The sequence below is a fragment of the Phaethon aethereus genome (genome assembly GCF_964289735.1).
Source record: "Phaethon aethereus genome assembly, chromosome: 1".
Lineage (NCBI taxonomy): Eukaryota > Metazoa > Chordata > Aves > Phaethontiformes > Phaethontidae > Phaethon > Phaethon aethereus.
Window position 1 is genome coordinate 63,852,274 of NC_138575.1, and position 17,374 is coordinate 63,869,647.

Here is a 17,374-nt window from a genome sequence, read left to right on the forward strand (position 1 = left end):
TACCTGCAGCCACGATGTTTTTCATAGGTGGAGAGAATCCAGACTAGCACCTACCTCGGATTCTGTCTGGACTGGTCCCTCCATCAGGGAGGAAAAAAACACCACCACCAGAGGGTTGACTTAGATGGGCTGAAGCTCATTGCCTTCTCTCTTCCAATGGAAGCATTGAGCTCTGCACTTGGGCTGTTTAAACAAACTGCTGCTCAAGCACAAACTTCTAGTTCTCCCAAGTCAATAGTGACCTGAAGTTCCTCTTGCTCAGCAGTTTTAATAGCTTGTACCAAAAAAAAAAAAAAAAGCAAGCAATGGTCTTAGCCCACCATTTAGCACCTGGCTACACTTTAGCTCAGTTCCAGGCAGAAACAACAAGAGCCCAAGGGTCAAGACAGAGCATAGGGAAAAACGTCATTGATTAATTGGTCTTTCACAGATCTTTTAATATCCAGGCCCCAGAAATTCTGCAATACTCAATAGCTGCTGTCTAGATTCAGTGTGACAAGACTCAGTGATGTGCTTTTGTTGATAAGTACACATACTTCATGATTACTTGCTTTACTTAAAGTACAAATCATAGTTGTATGTGACAAATTCCCCAGTATTGAACCTTCATAGCTGCCAAGCAGCATGCTGCAGAACAGAACAAGGAGAGCTATAATTTTCTTTTCTTCATTTTGTTATTTGACCTTCAGTTTTTCAGTTGTCCTTGGATCAGTCTGGAACTAAATATAGTCCTTTCAGCATTATTTATATGTTTAACCCAAAGCTACCGATGTGTGTCAAGGGACTACCATAACACTGTTCTAAATTATTTTAACAGCTTATTTTAAATTGGAAAATGTGTTTTTTGAAAAACCATTGTCAATTAATTATGATTCCACAAACTCCTACCAACTCTCTTGTGTTTTGTAACAATTTGCTCACAGTCTACAAGACAAAGCCTCCAACTTGCTGAGAGAAAGCTCTTGAAACTGTCCAGCCTTTGAAAATGCTGACTGATCTTTAAATTAACATATTGATAATGATTTTGGCCACCAGCTATTTACAAATGCAATGCAATTTACAAATAAAAAAACCCATAGATGAATCAGATGCATCCTTGGGGATCAACAGTCATCAGGGCTGAAATATCCCTTAGCGCACCATATCCCTACAAACTATTTGGAATGGGAACCAAAACCCACCACATTCAACTGAGAGTCATTAGTGTCTGACTATATACAGTAATTCCTCCTGAACAGAGTAAATATATATTTTTTAGTCAAAAGGTCTTTGCCAAGCAAGAAAAATGCAAAACAGTCACTGCAATGATACTACCTGAAACCTTGAGAAAGGACATTTTCCAGCCCAGGTAGTGGTTCTGTTCTATGTATGCCAGCTAGAGAGCCAACAAAGAGTTGGGTGGGTGAGTGGGTGGACACATAGGTGGGCACACATAGGTGCACACAATTTCTACCACATAAGAGCAATTCCCCCTATATTATCACAATTCTGCAAACAGTATCAATTTTCTTTTATTTACATAACCAGTGTGAGTAACTTCAGAGAAGGATTTATGTTGTAGCTTGGGTTTCTGTGTGGGTTGCTCTTTTACTGTATCAATATTATGTTTAACAACATTTTTCAGTCAGGAAAAGGTCCATGTGAAAGTTGAAAGGTGAGTGAATTACTTCTAACTGTTCTCAGGTAAGAAAGAAAAAAAAACCAACACTTACCACTGGTCTAGGCGATGCAAGCTGAATTCAGCCTGTGAATTTAAAGGGCTTGCACTAGTAAATCAGCTTAGAGCAGTTATTTAAGAATTCAGAGTTTCTTGGATAATGACTGAGGCAAGTTGTCCATGAAAACTTTACCAAAACATTTTTAAATTTTACAGTCAGTGCTATAACTTGACACAAAATAGTGTCACTTAGAAAAACAACCAGCCATTGCCATCTACAACTGGGACAAGATTTCTGACTGTTAACCACCCTCATTTAAAGCCAAATCTTCAAAAGAACTAAGCACCTAAAACAGTTTCTTTCTTTGGAAAAAAAAAGAAGTCAGCTATGTTACAACGCTTACCTTTCGTTTCCTTAAAGCTCTGAGTTTGAGCTCCATAGATGCTACAAGCCTAAATGCTCAGACATAAGTAAATGACCTTGGGAAATACATTCACAAATACAAATTCTTAAAAATTGATTCATGTGCACTTGGCAGTTGGTGAAAATTCTACTGAACTTTTGTTGCTGCTCCCTAACTTCAGTGGGGCGATTGCACAAAGTAAATGGAACTGAGCTCTCAACCAAATTTGAGACCCTCTTTTAATGATACAGTAAATCCAGGTTTAGGGCAAGAAGCCTCTGATCAAAACCATCCCAGCCACACCACCCAAAGCATTGATCTGGTACAAACAAGCTCTGTTAACTCAAATTTGTTAATACGGAAAAGTGAACTTTGAACCAGATCAGGTATGGCCCATCTTCTCCCAGCAGAAATGGTATAAATTACTTGTCTTGAACTCCAATTAATTAAATCGAAATGGTCTCATGTTCCCACGCCGGCCCAGATCAGATCTGCCTTAGAGAATGATCCAGCGCTGATGAGTGTGAACTCGCAGCCCGAGTGCCGCAATGACAGATACCGGAGTTGTGGGTAGAGACTGCAGGGTTTTTTTAAAATGCAGAACAACATATCAACCACGGAATGAAGATATACAAGGCAAAACCAAGGTGGTGTCATAAAATACATTCAGGGTCAATAGCTAACGTCCCTGTTATAAAAGCTCTATTGGTTTTACCCAAGGTTATTTCCTTAGCTGCCAGAAGTCATTTGGCTACAGATGGGATAAGGGGGTTGCTTTGGGCACTGAGCGTGATCTATCCAAGGATCAGATCAGTTATGTTCTGCTGCTTGTTTAGAAGCTCTTTGTTCCAAGTCACTTGCTACATATTTTTATATATAAATGTATACACATGTTTATACACACATGTATACATACAGGGTATTTACATAAAAGCTCTCGGGAGCTTTTTGTATAAGAAACCACAGTATTTTTTTTAGTTCTAAACCACGCTTTATCAAGACAACCAGAAGTGTTGTCAAATTTTACTGCCCTCCCGCCCGCCCCCCCCCGCCAGCTCCAAGTTCCTCCACATCTCAGAGGCTGCTATTTATGGCAAAAAGACAGTCCATTAACCCAGCAATGCTCAAAGTTTTATCAGCTTTCCCTGCCCCTGCAAGGATAAATATTACTCCCCCGGGCCCCAGATTAGGAACATCTGGCTTAGCCACCCTCCTCCTGTACAGGAGCACGTCTCGGGGACTTTATCAATGTCTATAAATACCTGAAGGGTGGCTGTCAGGACGATGGAGCCAGTCCCTTTTCAGTAGCGCCCAGTGATAGGACGAGGGGCAATGGGCACAAACTGCAGCACAGGAAGTTCCACCTCAACGTGAGGAAAAACTTCTTTACTGTGAGGGTGATGGAGCACTGGCACAGGCTGCCCAGAGAGGTTGTGGAGTCTCCTTCTCTGGAGACCTTCAAAACCCAACCGGACGTGTTCCTGTGCAACCTGCCCCAGGTGATCCTGCCTTGGCAGGGGGGTTGGACCAGATGATCTTCAGAGGTCCCTTCCAACCCCCACCATTCTGTGATTCTGTGATCTTGGGAGGGGGAGCTGAGCAGAAAGATGCTGCTGAGATAAGAGACACCTACCTGAAGCTGCACCCCCGTCAGGGGCTGACCTGCATGTGAGACCTCACTGTGCACTTTATCTACCAGCTCCTCCTCCAGCACTCTCTGCTCTTTCCCATGCATGATCTCCTTCCATGATGCTGCTGGGTCTCACCTCCCACCTCCCTGCAGCTTTTGGCTGTTCACCGGAGCCTCTCATCTGTTCACCACGGCCAAACAAAAGCAGGAAAGCATGAGCTGTCATCAACCAAGGACTTCCAACAGGCTTGGAAGGGGCCATTTCTCATTGCGTTTCACCAGGCTTGTTCCTGCAACAGGCTTGTGCCCGGCCACAAAGCCATGGCAGCACCAGAGAGGAACTCCTCACCAATGCAGGGACACACGCAAGCACACGCAGGGCAGCAAACTCCAAAACAGCATTTTTTCTGTACCCTCATGCCCCCGCGTTTATGATGCACACAAACTCGCTCAGATTACTTCTGCCCCTCATCCCCACACGACAATAGTCCAAACCCATTCAGAGTGAAGACAGAGCGGCTGTGACTGCAGAGCTCCTCCAGCATATCCTGTTGCATTGGTAAGCTACGTGCTATTAAACAACCAAACATCTCAAGTCTATTAGTAATCTTATTATTAGAGCATTATAAAAGAAAAAATGTGTTTGGTTGTTGGGGTTTTTTATGATGGAGCTGCCACTGTCTGGAGGGAACCTGTGTTTTGCACACACAGAAAGGCACACACATATTTCATACGGTGCATTGCAAGCCGCACAGAATAGAAAGCAGCTGGAGGAAAATGGCTATAGAGAAATGGTTCTCCTGGGCATCATCTGTTGATTTGTTTTGTTTATAGAAGGAATGAGATTTTTATCTCTGCTCAAAATATAAAATGCTTCCATGGCACTGAGCTCACTGCTCGGCTATGCTCTCACTCAGGAACGTAAATAAAAAGGGGTGGGGGGAGAAGGGAGAAAAGGCTTTACCGCACAGAATCCCTAGCAATGTCAAAAATTAAATAGAAAAATATCTGTCAGTGATACAGTCAAGGCTTGAAAGAGGAACTGAGTCACCAGCTATCCTGGAAATGAGGGTCTCCTTACCACGCTTGTTAATAGCTTGCTTCTACTAAAGCTGAGGAGGCAGGTAGGGACAAACTACCCAAAACCCAAGTTTCAAATCCCAGCCGGAGTCCTGGCAGTATGAACATCCTTACTCTGTAAATACACCAGTCCTTATGAGATTCATGACCTGCGAAGGCACAGATTCTTATAGTCCTTCCACCATCTTGTGCCCGCAGTTGATACTCCAAGCTCTCTCTGCAACCTTGCTCTGGGGAGGTTCCTCACTCCTCTGTGCCTGACACCCAAGATCTGATAGTCTCTCATTTAACAACGGGGCACTGTGTCCTAGGAGAACACCAGACAGCTGGTTTTCCACTCAAGTTGATAGCACTTCCATTTGTATTAAGCAAAAGTCATATCTCAGGAAAGAAAATAAACTGTGAAACCACTAAATCATTAACTAATAATTTTAACTTTTTAAAGTTTAAACACATAACTACTGAAGACAGTGTCCAAACTGTGAGAAATGACCTTTAGTCTAAAACTTTCTGGTAGACAAAGTTCAAAATACTATTCTTCTGAGATCCAAAAGGCTCAAGGTTTGTTGCTATAGCTAGGAATAGTTATCACAAAACTGAGGATCCTTTATCGTTGCACCACCTATTCTTAGCTCTTAAGAGGAGATGAGAGACAGCAGGCCAGATACATATCTAGAAGTGAAGGTTGCTGAACGTCACTCCAGAACAGCCTCGCTTCATTAGCTACAGAGTTGGATCTGAAGTCTTTCTGCATCCCCCACGGGATGTTTGCTCTTCTTAAAGCTGTGTTGTCTCTCACTCAGCCAGAGCTCTGACCTGACTGACTGAAGAAATATTTGGGCAACCCAGAGTCCCATGCTGGGTGAATACATCGTAACTTTCAGAGACATGAAAAAATCCAGAACATTAGTGTTTTACTCACTTAAATATATTCTTACGTAAACACATAGCTTCTCAGTTTTCCTACAATTAAGCCTACACTGAGGTCTCTCTTGGAGAGATTGCTGCGTTTCAACCCATGACGGGTATTTCAGAAAATCTTAAAACTGAAGTTTGTTAAAGGCTTCAGAGAACAAACAGATCACATTGACATTTTAAGAGTTGGAAGAAGGCCCTTGCAGTCTTGACCACCATCACTCTGTGTCCTTCATGCTAGCATGTAACACACTGAAGATCCTTTAGCTGCTCCTTCCTCTCCCAGGGTGGCTATATTTCATGTCTTTCCCACATTTCAAACCACGTGCCTCCATGACCTCTTCATGTTGTTATAGCTCTACTGAGAGGGTGTTTACATAAAAGCTCTTTGGAGCTTTTTGGATGAGAAACCACAAACATGCATGCACAGATTACATCAGATTTATTGCTACTGAATAAGTTAAAAGAATACTTAGGGTTACAGGTTCAAAACTCTGCCAGTAGTTCTCATCCAAGAGCATTCATACAGCAGCAGCTTGTGATCATACAGTTACCAACTACCCATCTCCTCCAAAGCCCACTGCCTTTTCATCCTTCCTGTACCCCTCAACTCCCAACAAGTATCACAAGGTTTCTACTAGCTGAAAGGAACTATTCTTTCCAAGGAAGTAGACTTCACTTTGCCAACACAAGCGTGCAGCCACTGCCCCATGCCCTACTCCTAACATACACCTCAGTTCAGCTCCTTTCTTCTAGCCTCAACTCTCCCAAACATACTTGACCTCAGTCTGTAACAACCCACTTCAAAACTCATCTGGAGTCATATGCTTCTGTTCCCACCTATTCTTCCCAGTCCTTCTCCAGCCATTGATGGGCATCCCGCTTCTTTTCTTATCCAAGAAACAAACCAATATAACAGGTTTTGCCCTTTCCCTTGGTTGTTGCTTCCTTGCTCCCCCACAACCCTGCAAGTTCTGCAGAACTGTGGAAGAAGCAACTGGCCAGGGCAGAAACTAGCGGAGGAATGGATATGGACAATCTACTACACGCTAGATGACCCTTGCATTACAACTCTTGTAGCCCTGTTGACCTGCACAGTCACTCTAGCCATAGAAAATACATGTAAAATAAACAAGCAGAACTTAAAAGAAATTGTCGTCAGTGTAAGCAATGGCACATAAAGTGAGGGAATGAAAAGACAGACATTGAACATAATTTTCTGAAGCTCCTCCACTCTTCCTGTGAAAGTGAAATAAATGCATTTCCAGACCCAAACCAGAAAATACTTTGAGCTCTTTCTGCTGGCTGTTTCTCAGCAGTTAGTACACGCTGAGCTCATGGAACAGTAAACTTTGCTTTCAATGGGGAAAAAAAGCCAAATACAAACCTGGTGAGATAACAGATAGAAAAATCCATCTAAAGGTTTCGGGTATGTCAAGGGGAACTGATAAAAGACAATCTCTCGATAATATGTCAATATTTTATTTTAAAATAGTTTTCAGACAGCTCCATTAAATACTGTGTAAAAGGTCCCGACAGAAGAACAAGGCATGGCAATCAAAGGCATTAACTACCGGTGAGCCAGCAATGACAACAAAACACACTGAACACTCTTATTGACCAAGCCTGATGCAAAGGCAAAAAGGATTGAAGAAGAATATAGGCAACTTTCTTTTAATGATGGGAGCAGCGCTGAAGAAGACAAGAAAAGGGAGAACACGGATTTACTTTTCATCACTCTGAGGAAGTCTAACCCGTCAAAACTGCCCGTTGATTTAACTGTCCATTTAAGAAGGAGCACAGCCGGGCTGGCAGGACGCTCGGTCCGCTGTCTGAAAGGCGTGGAGTGACAAGTCCACACCCTTTGGAGCACATGAGGATGTAAAACTAGTCACCCCAGTGCAGAGCAGTCAGAGGAACTGCCAGTATCCTCCCCTGGGGTTCAGGGGGAGCAGAGTCCATGGCACTGTTCGGAGGAATTACAGCAGTCCTGGGAGTCCCCTCTGAGCCTGGCAATTAAATGCACCGACACAGCGAGAGACAGCCCCTGTGCAACGGGGTGGAGTGCCTCGCTGCTCACGCAGGCAGAGCCTTCTCTTCAAGAGAGAGAAGTTTACGTCGTCTTCTTTCGTCATCTAATTTCAATTCCATTTGGCGCACCAAGAGCAGTGTGTTAAGTTCCTCGGGCTCCTAGTACAGTCAGCAGATGGAGGCAGGAGCTCCTGCGAGCTAATTCAGAGCACCCAAAACTAGTTTTCGAGGTGCCTTCAGGCACTCTTTATCCCCGAGATAAACAAAGCAACCTGCCCCAAGGCAAACAGCAGATAAGAAGTTAAAACCAAAGTGCTAGGCCGGAAGAGCTAAATGAAGTTCCAGAGGAGACTCCCAGGCAAAAGCTGCCTGATGGAGAAGCCGGAGTAATTCCCCCGCCTCGCCAGTCTCTCCTGCCTGTGCAACCCAGTCCATTCCAAGCCCCGCAGGAAGGGAAAGCAGAAATGGGATTGCTCAAGGGCTGCGTCCAGCTCCTGTTGGCCTGGTGGCATTTGTAAGCGTTAGGCAGCTTCGCAGCACGGTCCATGGGACACTAGATCTGGAGACGATGCCAGAAGATAGGCAAATATACTGGTTTAGTGAAAGGAAGCTAACCTATCCCTGTAGGTCTACCTTAACATATTATTAACACTAGAATCTCCGTGCACTAAAAATAAATTGTGCTTGAGGGATTTTATGGGGAGAGGCATGAAAAGGTTTAGCAAAAAATGAAGACCATGAGAAGGAATAGGCTGGAGATTTATTCCTTTACATGGAGTTGTTAGGGTAAAATGCAACCTCACAAAAGCAAAAAAAAAAAACCAAACCAGGAAGCACTTGAGGGTCTTCAAATAAACACAGGGGGCAATGTAATCTCTAAATTAAAAAAAAAAAAAGCAACAACAAAAAAACCCAAACAAACTTGAACAGAAGAGGCCTCTGAGTTCTGCAGTGAAGTGCAAGCAAGCAAAACCAAAGCTGCACAGCACTAGAGGCTAAGCTACGTTTATCAGGATAACCAAGGTGTTATAACAGCCTCTGGGGACATCCCAGAGAATTTAACTCTGAAGCTGCAAAAGCAATGATGGAAAACTGTTCTACCTCTCCCAAAAAGAAAAAGAGAACTTTGTTTACCTAAAAGCAGCACAATCAGGGCACTCAGTGAACTTCATTCTGGATTATCAAATCTACCTTGTTTTCAGAGAAAGTAAGTCATCTGTGGTGTGGCATTTTCCAAATTACAGTTCAGTAGCTTACTCTGCTCCTTCTCAGGCTCAACTAGAGATGCTTGATTTAGTTCAAAGACAAGGCCATATATTGCACAGCTGTGGGATCAAATTATGTTTGACACGTTAGTGGGAATTCCAGATTTTCTTGATGTAAAGCTGCGTGACAAAGACAATTTGGAATCTGTTAGTTTCTTCTGTCATCAACAGTAGTTTGCTGATGTTTCCTGTTGAGTCAGATCCTTCTAGCTTTCATAATGGGACATTTGAATGAAGGGGAGGGAAGCAGAATGACTTCCACTGACATAATTGCCTTTTTAGGAGAAAAAACCCAAAACAGCTGGGGTTAACAGAATGTAAAAAACCAAAACTTCCCTGCCTTCTGACCCTGTAAACCTGACGCAGGGTTCACCGCAAACTGAGAAGCTACAAGGCTGTAATAGAGGAAGACCCATTAGGGACCGTAACCTTAGAGCCCAGCTCTGAGGTCAGCCACCGTGGGAGGGATGTGCAAGACCGAGGAGCGTTCAGCAGGCAGAGCCGGAGCAGGACAGGGGTACCAGCCCCTGAGCACCCGCTGCCTGCGGAGCTGTGCTTTCTGCACACGGGCATAATTTAACATCCGAGGATTAGGATGCTTCTCTCGACCTCTCAACTCAATGAGCCCGACAGGAGAGCAGAGCTGTACATCTCTAGTGATGTTATGTTGGTGCTCCGTACCCAGGCCTGTTTCCAGCCATAGCGGTCCTTGCAGCCCTGTGCCTTTGATGGCAGCAGTGACAACTGTAAAAGTTTGGGCTCCTTTTAGAAGGGATCCGAGTTTTGTACTGTCTGCTACCGGACCTGCCCGGAAGCGTTATCTGGATGCATTAGGGAAAATAACCTGCTCACCCTACATCTGCACTCAACTGTAAGCCTAGAGCTCTAGCAATCAAACATCTTTTGTAAATACTGACTTTTTGAGGAGCAAAAAATGGTGCAAAATATAGTTTTATGTGGCATCTAGTTGGAAAAAAACCCCACAAACCCTGAGATCTATTTGATCTCAGTTTTGCCTAACTAACTCAAGCCCAAATAGCAAGGTTCTGCGAAACCAGAATGAAGTTTTATTTGGAGACAGATTATCTCTAAACCTTCTCTTTCAGAGCCCTTTCCAAAACCACAGATGTAAAGTCATGTCAAACAAGCAACAGTATTGAAGTCACCTGTATCAAAATACTACCTGTACTGAGATTAACTTCTGATGTGGTCTAGCACTGGTATGGTACCAACTGATGAACTCTAACACATGTTGTCCCCCGTGTCTAAGTATCTCCTGCATCTAAGTGTATGCAAATGTCTAGGCTTAAGGCCAGAGGAAAAAAATGTTATGTTTAGGTTGGTTTTTTTTTGGTAGACGTGTATCTTACAAACATAAATAAACACCTCCCGTCCAACCTCCATGTTTCTAAAAAAAACCCAGGTTTGTTTAGACAAGGGGTTGATAATCCAGTTTGAACACAGGTATCTGAATGCTGTGACAGCTGCTTCATAATGCTAAGCTTATGGTACATTAAACTTTAAAGCAAGATAAACTCCTGCTTTCATTTTATCAAACATCTTCCCAGACAGCAAAAAGAAAGGCACAAAACAATGTTTGCAGCTACAACCAAGCACAGGATACCCAACTCAGCGTATGTTTGAAATTAAAATGAACAATATGTTGCATAGATATACTACTGTATTTCTCAGTAGAGAATATCATTGGGATTTGTAAATGTTAACCTCATTCCTCCCTTAAGTGTTTGGGTTTATTTCATGCCTGAAAAAAACCCAAGTTTCACTGAGATTAAGTGAATAGAGACAGCAGTCCTTGGAATTGAGAAAGAAAGTGCTCTTAAACAAAACCATTCTGATAATCAGTTTGGCTAGTAGAAATCACAAGAGGTGGGAGGGGCATGGACAAGAGATTTTTTTAAGAGCACTCAGTGTTGTGCCACTGGTATTACTGAACATCGATACATTTATGTATTTAGCCATATTATGCCTTTTTGTGGTCGGTAAAGCAGTAGTTTCATCGTCTATCACAATAGTAATGAGGTAGCAACAGCCGTCGAAGAATCCATGATGTGAGGTCTGCGGGAAGAGACTTTGACCTACTGAGAGCAAGTAGTAAGGATGGGGAGGGTAGGAGACAACGAAGTCCATCAGGAATGGGGGACAGCAAGCAGGCTTGAGCAGCCTGTTTAATTAACAGATTACCAAATAAAGCAACTTCAGGTTTCTTCTTCCCATTTCAAATCTGAAGAGACTCTGTACCCAAAAGCTTCTCTGTTCTTTCTACTCCCAACATTAAATCAACTACCTTAAAAAGCCTCTCCTAAGCTGACTTAAGGTCATGTGGAAGACAAACATTGAGGGATTATAGTTGTTGAATTTTCCACTGATTTAAAATTGACATAATACACTACAAGCATCACTTTCATATTACACTGATGACAACGGATGAGAAATCAGAGACGTGCTATTAGAGGATTTGTTACAAAGAGTTATTGACGATCTTCATTGTACCATAAATAACAGTCTAAAAAAAATTATCAAATCATCAAAGTTTCCTCCTAAGGCCTGTATCTTCTCTAGAAGTTTATTTTTATGCAGCTACAGCCTCTCCTCCCTTTCCCAATAAACCCTGGCTTCTCCCTCTGTTACATATGACCTCACCTTACCCAAAAATGTGAAGAGATTGGTCTTATCACAATTTAGCAAGATACCACCTGCCAGCTGAACTGTGATAAATCACAGCTGGCCTTACAATACACATGCTAACAGCGACTGAGGCTGAGCCGATGGGCAGCAGCTCAAGGCTGTCATTTAAACCACCGAGTACCCCCATCCACAAAAATTGTGCTAAGGAAACAGCTCAATAGCACGCCAGTTGCCATCACCATGTTGCTATTCTAGTATGCATTACATCTATTGACTCTCTTCTCTACCTGCAACTGCCTTCTGTTTAGCCTGTAAGCCTTTTACAGCCAACAAGCTGGACAAACTGCCTATTCTTTGTACTCACACAACAGTTGACACAATATGACCCCGATCAATCATAAGCTACTACCATAACAAAATTTACAATGGCAAATATTCATTCCTCCCTTCCCCTATGACTGCCCTTCTGAAAGGATACAATGCTGGCAGAAAAAGCTAGAAAAAGAAGAATTCAGAAGTTATTAACAAATGCGAATAATGTTTAGAATGAAAATGTCAAAGGAACTTGAAGAGCTATTACTTTATTATTTCTCCTGCCATACATAACACTTGTGTTTTCTGACAGACAATTAGGTATGCAACATGATTGTAATAAAAACATTCTCTAGAATTAGGAACCTGCATTTCTATTAGCAACCCTTTACATACTCTTTAAATAATTCCTTGAACCCAAGGTTTCAGCCACGAATAAAGGAAGCTGTGAGCACGCATTAGGTTTTACTCATTTGTTTAAACAGATATGCGGTATAAAAAAACTTTATAAAAAATAGACTCCCAAATGAATAGGTTAACAGGTTTGAACAACAACTGTTGCACTTGCTGATGTGCTTCAAGCCATTAACCTTACAGGTTCAGTCACTGTGTTTTACTGAAATAAATGGATCTGAACAGCTTAGCCACCAGGCAAACCTACCAGTAGTCCACAGATGTTCCTCAGCATATTTCACTGAAAGTTTGAGAAACACCAGCTTCTCATTGGAAGAGCGACCTATAAGCTACTTAAAATCAGCTTGTATCTGTAGAACAAGGTTGGTTAATAATAACCATTGGCAGGTAAGAGTATAAAACACCTTCCCATGTAAAACTCCAGCTTCCTTTACTTGTTGCCTTCACAGAACTCACCTTTAGCCAGGAAAGGAGAAACACTGAATGGCGTACCTCTACTGCAAAGCAATTTCAACCTCAATCCTAAATTGGACTTTATGAAACTTATATGGTAGGCACTCAATTCAGCAGCTGACTGCTCATAGCCAGGAGCCTGGCTTAACTTCGGCTTTAGTCTGCTATTAGAGCTACATTTGTCTATAGCAAGACTGAATTCTGCACTGAACTGCCATATCTTCACTTCAAGGGGAGGAACAGCCTTCCTTATGTGGAATCAGAAAATGAGGCTCCAGAGGAGGATTTACCAGAACGTACCCTACATTTACACGGAGCAGTTCTGTGTCTTCAGAGACCTCAGCACATCTTGATATATAGTACATGGAAGCATCAGGTTCTTCCAGCTGTCTCACAGGCAGCCAGAGCTCACCAGCTCACCTCATGCATTTCTGAACTGTGGGTGTGCCTTTGCCCTGCCTCTCATACCCCTAAGCTTACAGAGACCCACAGGCCAGCAGCTAAACAGCATGAAAGATCTAGTGGTGCCATTCTTTTTCCCAGCAAAATTCAAAGGAAGTAGGACGTTTGTGATGATTTGGGCAGATATTATTGGGAAAGGAGGCTCACCCACCTACCTGATATGGCAACACACATCAAATATGGGCTTGACTTGACGGGTTTTAGCCTCTCTAGTCCCTCCCTTGACACAGAAGGGAGTTGAACAAAGTTCAACAGGGTCAAATAATGAAGAAATATGAGCAGAAGTGATCTGTCGCTTACACTGCTGCAACAGTTGTGCTAAACTCATGGTGCCATCACTGTTCTTTTCTAGATTAGCTTTTTTTGTCAGATGTTCTTTTTCTGCCACCATCCCTGAAACTTTTTCTTCAATACACATTCAAATGAGAAAAAACATTGGTTGACTATAAGGCAGGATTTGAAGAGGTATTCAAGTAAAAACAGTCAGAAAAGCACTCCCAATTCAGCTATTTTAATTTCTGAAATAAATTATCCAGACAGGGTGGGGTTTTCTTCATTTCAGCACCGCTCACTGCAATGCCTACTGTGCTAACCATTAGGGCTGCTGTTATTCTGATTTGTATGCACTGCTCAGTGTGGAAAGAACAAGAGAGGAAATTCAAGCTGCAGTTAAAGTGTCTGTACACTTAAACAAGAAACCTGTCAAGGGACAAGTGTGCAGCATAGTACAGAGAAGAGGTCCAACAAGACCCTGCAACAAGTACTTGGTTTCTTTCTGACCGGCACCAATGTTCCTGGACCTACAGCAATTAATAAGAAACCAACAATAATAAGTTCTTGATTTTGAAGACAATTTTTGTTAGCAGTTTGTTGGTAAAGCACTTCTGAGAAAATACTGCAAGGAGAGAATTCTCTATAAAGCATCATGAGTTTTGTGAATATTTATTTCAACCTCTGGATCCAAACCAACTCCCCCTCTGCATCCCTTCTAGCCAACTATCTTACAGTTTCCCCTTAGGAATAAAAGACTCTATAGATGTTGGGGGAGCTTCAGCAGGCTTTGTGTCTGATATGCTGTCCTTATCATCGTTATCACTTACCAATACAGCAGAACCAGGAAGACCACCAGCAAAGCCAGGGTGACCGATGTACCATTCATTTCTGTGGAGGCAAATGCCAGGAGATCAACAGGCTCCATTTTCCTCCACTACAGCTCCAGCCTTGAGTGGTGTGAGTGTGTGTGCAGGGTGAAGTTTCCTGAAGAGCTGATAAAGCCTTCCACAGCTATATGAATGACATCTGCAACAAAACAGGAACCAAGAGAGCAAAAACATAGCAAGTCAAGCACAAACTGCAAACCTTTCCCGTTCTCATCGACTGCACACTCTGAGAGAGAACTTGAAGGTTCCCTGTATGGTAGGATGTAGCAATTTCCCCCCTCCTGCTGTTGTTGACTGCCATGCCAGTAAATATTTACATACCCACCGCTTGAGACATCAGTGCTGTCTAATAGGTTTTTAGACATCACGTATGGGAAACTGGGGAACGTGCGGGGGAAAAAAGAGGGGGAGAGAGCCTGACCGTGGTACAGATCATGGAAGAAGAATATAAAGACCCTTTGGTGGTGCCCTGGCATACAAACAGTGTCATTCTGTAAAGTAACAAGAATGGAGCATTTCTGCAACAGAAAACTTCATTAGCACTTAATCTCCAAACTGGTTACACCTTAAAAGAATGGAACAAAGTAAACTTTCAATTATCACAACTAAAAGGAGGAATTAGGGGAATACTCCTCTAACGTGACTACTAGAAGACACATATAAAAAGAAAAATTAATGAGCAGAAAAACCCGATTATAATACCAGGGTCCGTAAATCGGCATCTGTCACACCGGTTAACCCACACAGACCGCACTGTTTGGCTGTACCGTCTCAGGTTCATGAGTGCTACGGAAAATTTTCCTGGCTCAGTGTAGTGCCCCCTCTCCAGAGATACTCTGGCTGCCCCTCGTGTTATACTTCTAGTGCCAGGGTTAACATCTACTACCTCTGCGTTGTGGCACGGTGAAGCTGTCACATCCCCTTGAACAACCTGCACATGAGCAGCCCAGCTTTGCTGCGGTTCAGGAGATGGTCTGTCTGTACTATATGAATCCCTCAGCTGTCTTCCATACTCTCCTGCCTGCAAACCTCAATCCTGTTTCAAGCATCTGATCCAGTCCAGTTAGAAAGGACAACAGAAAGCAAACCTTGAGGCACTACACGAGAGAAGATCACCAACCTGTTACACACAACGTTACCAAATGCCATCATCAAAAAAATCTTCGGGATTACAACATCAGCAGCAGCGGCTTGCAAGTAAACACTCTTGCCCACGACAAAATTCCCCAAACTGTCTGGCATCATTTGTTAATCGTGAAACTAGAAATACACATTTCTGGGTACTGCAGCCTTCCCACTTATTCCATACAACTTATTTGAAAGTTAAGGAAATCACAACTATCAAAAAAAAATGGGTTTGTGAATTATATGGTAACCCTGAGAAACAGAAATTCTGCAACATCTCATTCCCATAACACACCAGATGAAGAGTGGTTTCTTCTCATAGAACCCCAAGATAATAGCTTAGATTTAATGTGCAAGGCTTCTCCAATACCACTGTATTACATTTCCTGCTCTTATCAGAGAAGTTAATAATATAGAGACTTTACCTTTTTGATACTAACACAATGGAGTTTAATTTCAAGAAGATTTGGCTCTACTCTAACAGAATTACTGCTATTTTGGTTCTCTGTGCTTCACAACTGCATTAATTCCCTTCCAGCCTCAGAGCCTTGCAGAATAAGTAAAAGGTGTTAACCAGCTCATCAGCTCCACAGAATAGCATGGTAGTTCACAGAAAACGTTGCTTATTGTATTAACAATGCTATTGCTATTCTGGGTCAATAACAGCTCTGCTGTTATTGACCAAGTCCTCTGCCAAGTTCTCCAAGAACAACTGCAACAAGATTCAGGACACAAGGAATTAATCAGTGGGCACAAGCCAATCCCAACCAGCCACTGATCCTGTGGGACTTTAAGAAAAAAAATAAAAATCAAATATCCATATGCATTAAAGGCTCTTCAAAAAAGAAACCCAATCACCACAAACGTAGAAGGTAAGAAGTAAAATTCCGATTTCACTGCGCTTTAGTTTACTTGGCTTTTTCATTAAAGGACATATTTATCTGCACATAGGGGACAGAAGCCCACCTATTAAAGTCCATGGCAAAACTCCTATCTGCAAACACAGAGTCAAGTACAGACCTCACTTATTTTTTAAGTACCTGGAGCCTTTTCCCAGTCACACTGGGAGGTAGATGGTATGAATCGTTCTTAAACACACACGTTGTGGAAAAAAATAGGCTCTCACAACAGCAACCATCCTTTTCTGTTGATGAGGTTGGGGGCAAGGGTGTTTTGTTTCTTAAGCCTCGGCACCTGCTTCTTGCTAGAGGGTTTTAACTTGGCACCTCCAACCTTTAAGAAGGCTGGCACGCAGCATTGACTCTAAAACCTACCTGAAGTGCTCCTCACCGCAGACCCACACACTCACAGTTATCATCCCAGAGTTAAGGATCTCAGCTCCGTGAACAGCCACAAAAATCTACATGATGCTTTGCAGGGTGGGGGGAAAGGAATCAAGGATTCAGACACCAATGAAAACAGGTTATTTATCAGTCCTGTATCGCTCTTTATGGGTCCTTTACATGAAAAATGCCATCCTAATTAACTAGTTAATAGCAAAGATATTTTTCACCAATCTTCCAGTTCTTTTTGTGGGGCCACAACGGTCAGGCTGATTATGATAAGGGTATCAATGAACTAGGGAGACAGATACGAAGTCCTCACTAACCAGATGCTGGAGGAAGCCAGTGACAAGCAGAAGTGGAAGAGAGCCTTTTCCTGTCAGACTGCTATGAGTCAGCAGCACTGTCTGCGTTTGTCCCCACAAGGCTTCACTCAAGATTGCAGTTACCAAGGTTCACAGCTCCTTGATGTGGCACCATCCAAGCTCTTCTCTTCCATAGCAAGTACAATCCACAGATCACCACCTCGTTCAACAC

The 17,374-nt window shown here is 42.7% G+C and overlaps 1 protein-coding gene across 1 annotated transcript in view; it reads right to left on the reverse strand.

Annotated features, from left to right (window-relative positions):
• TBXAS1 (thromboxane A synthase 1) overlaps positions 1 to 14,467 on the reverse strand; it is a gene marked incomplete at both ends in the record, with an annotated part of 233,929 nt that extends 219,462 nt beyond the window's left edge. Inside the window, one exon of the mRNA XM_082013978.1 lies at positions 14,370 to 14,467. Within this exon, the coding sequence (XP_081870104.1) occupies positions 14,370 to 14,467 (98 nt within the window). The remainder of the gene's footprint in view (positions 1 to 14,369) is intronic.
• Positions 14,468 to 17,374: the final 2,907 nt, after the last annotated feature.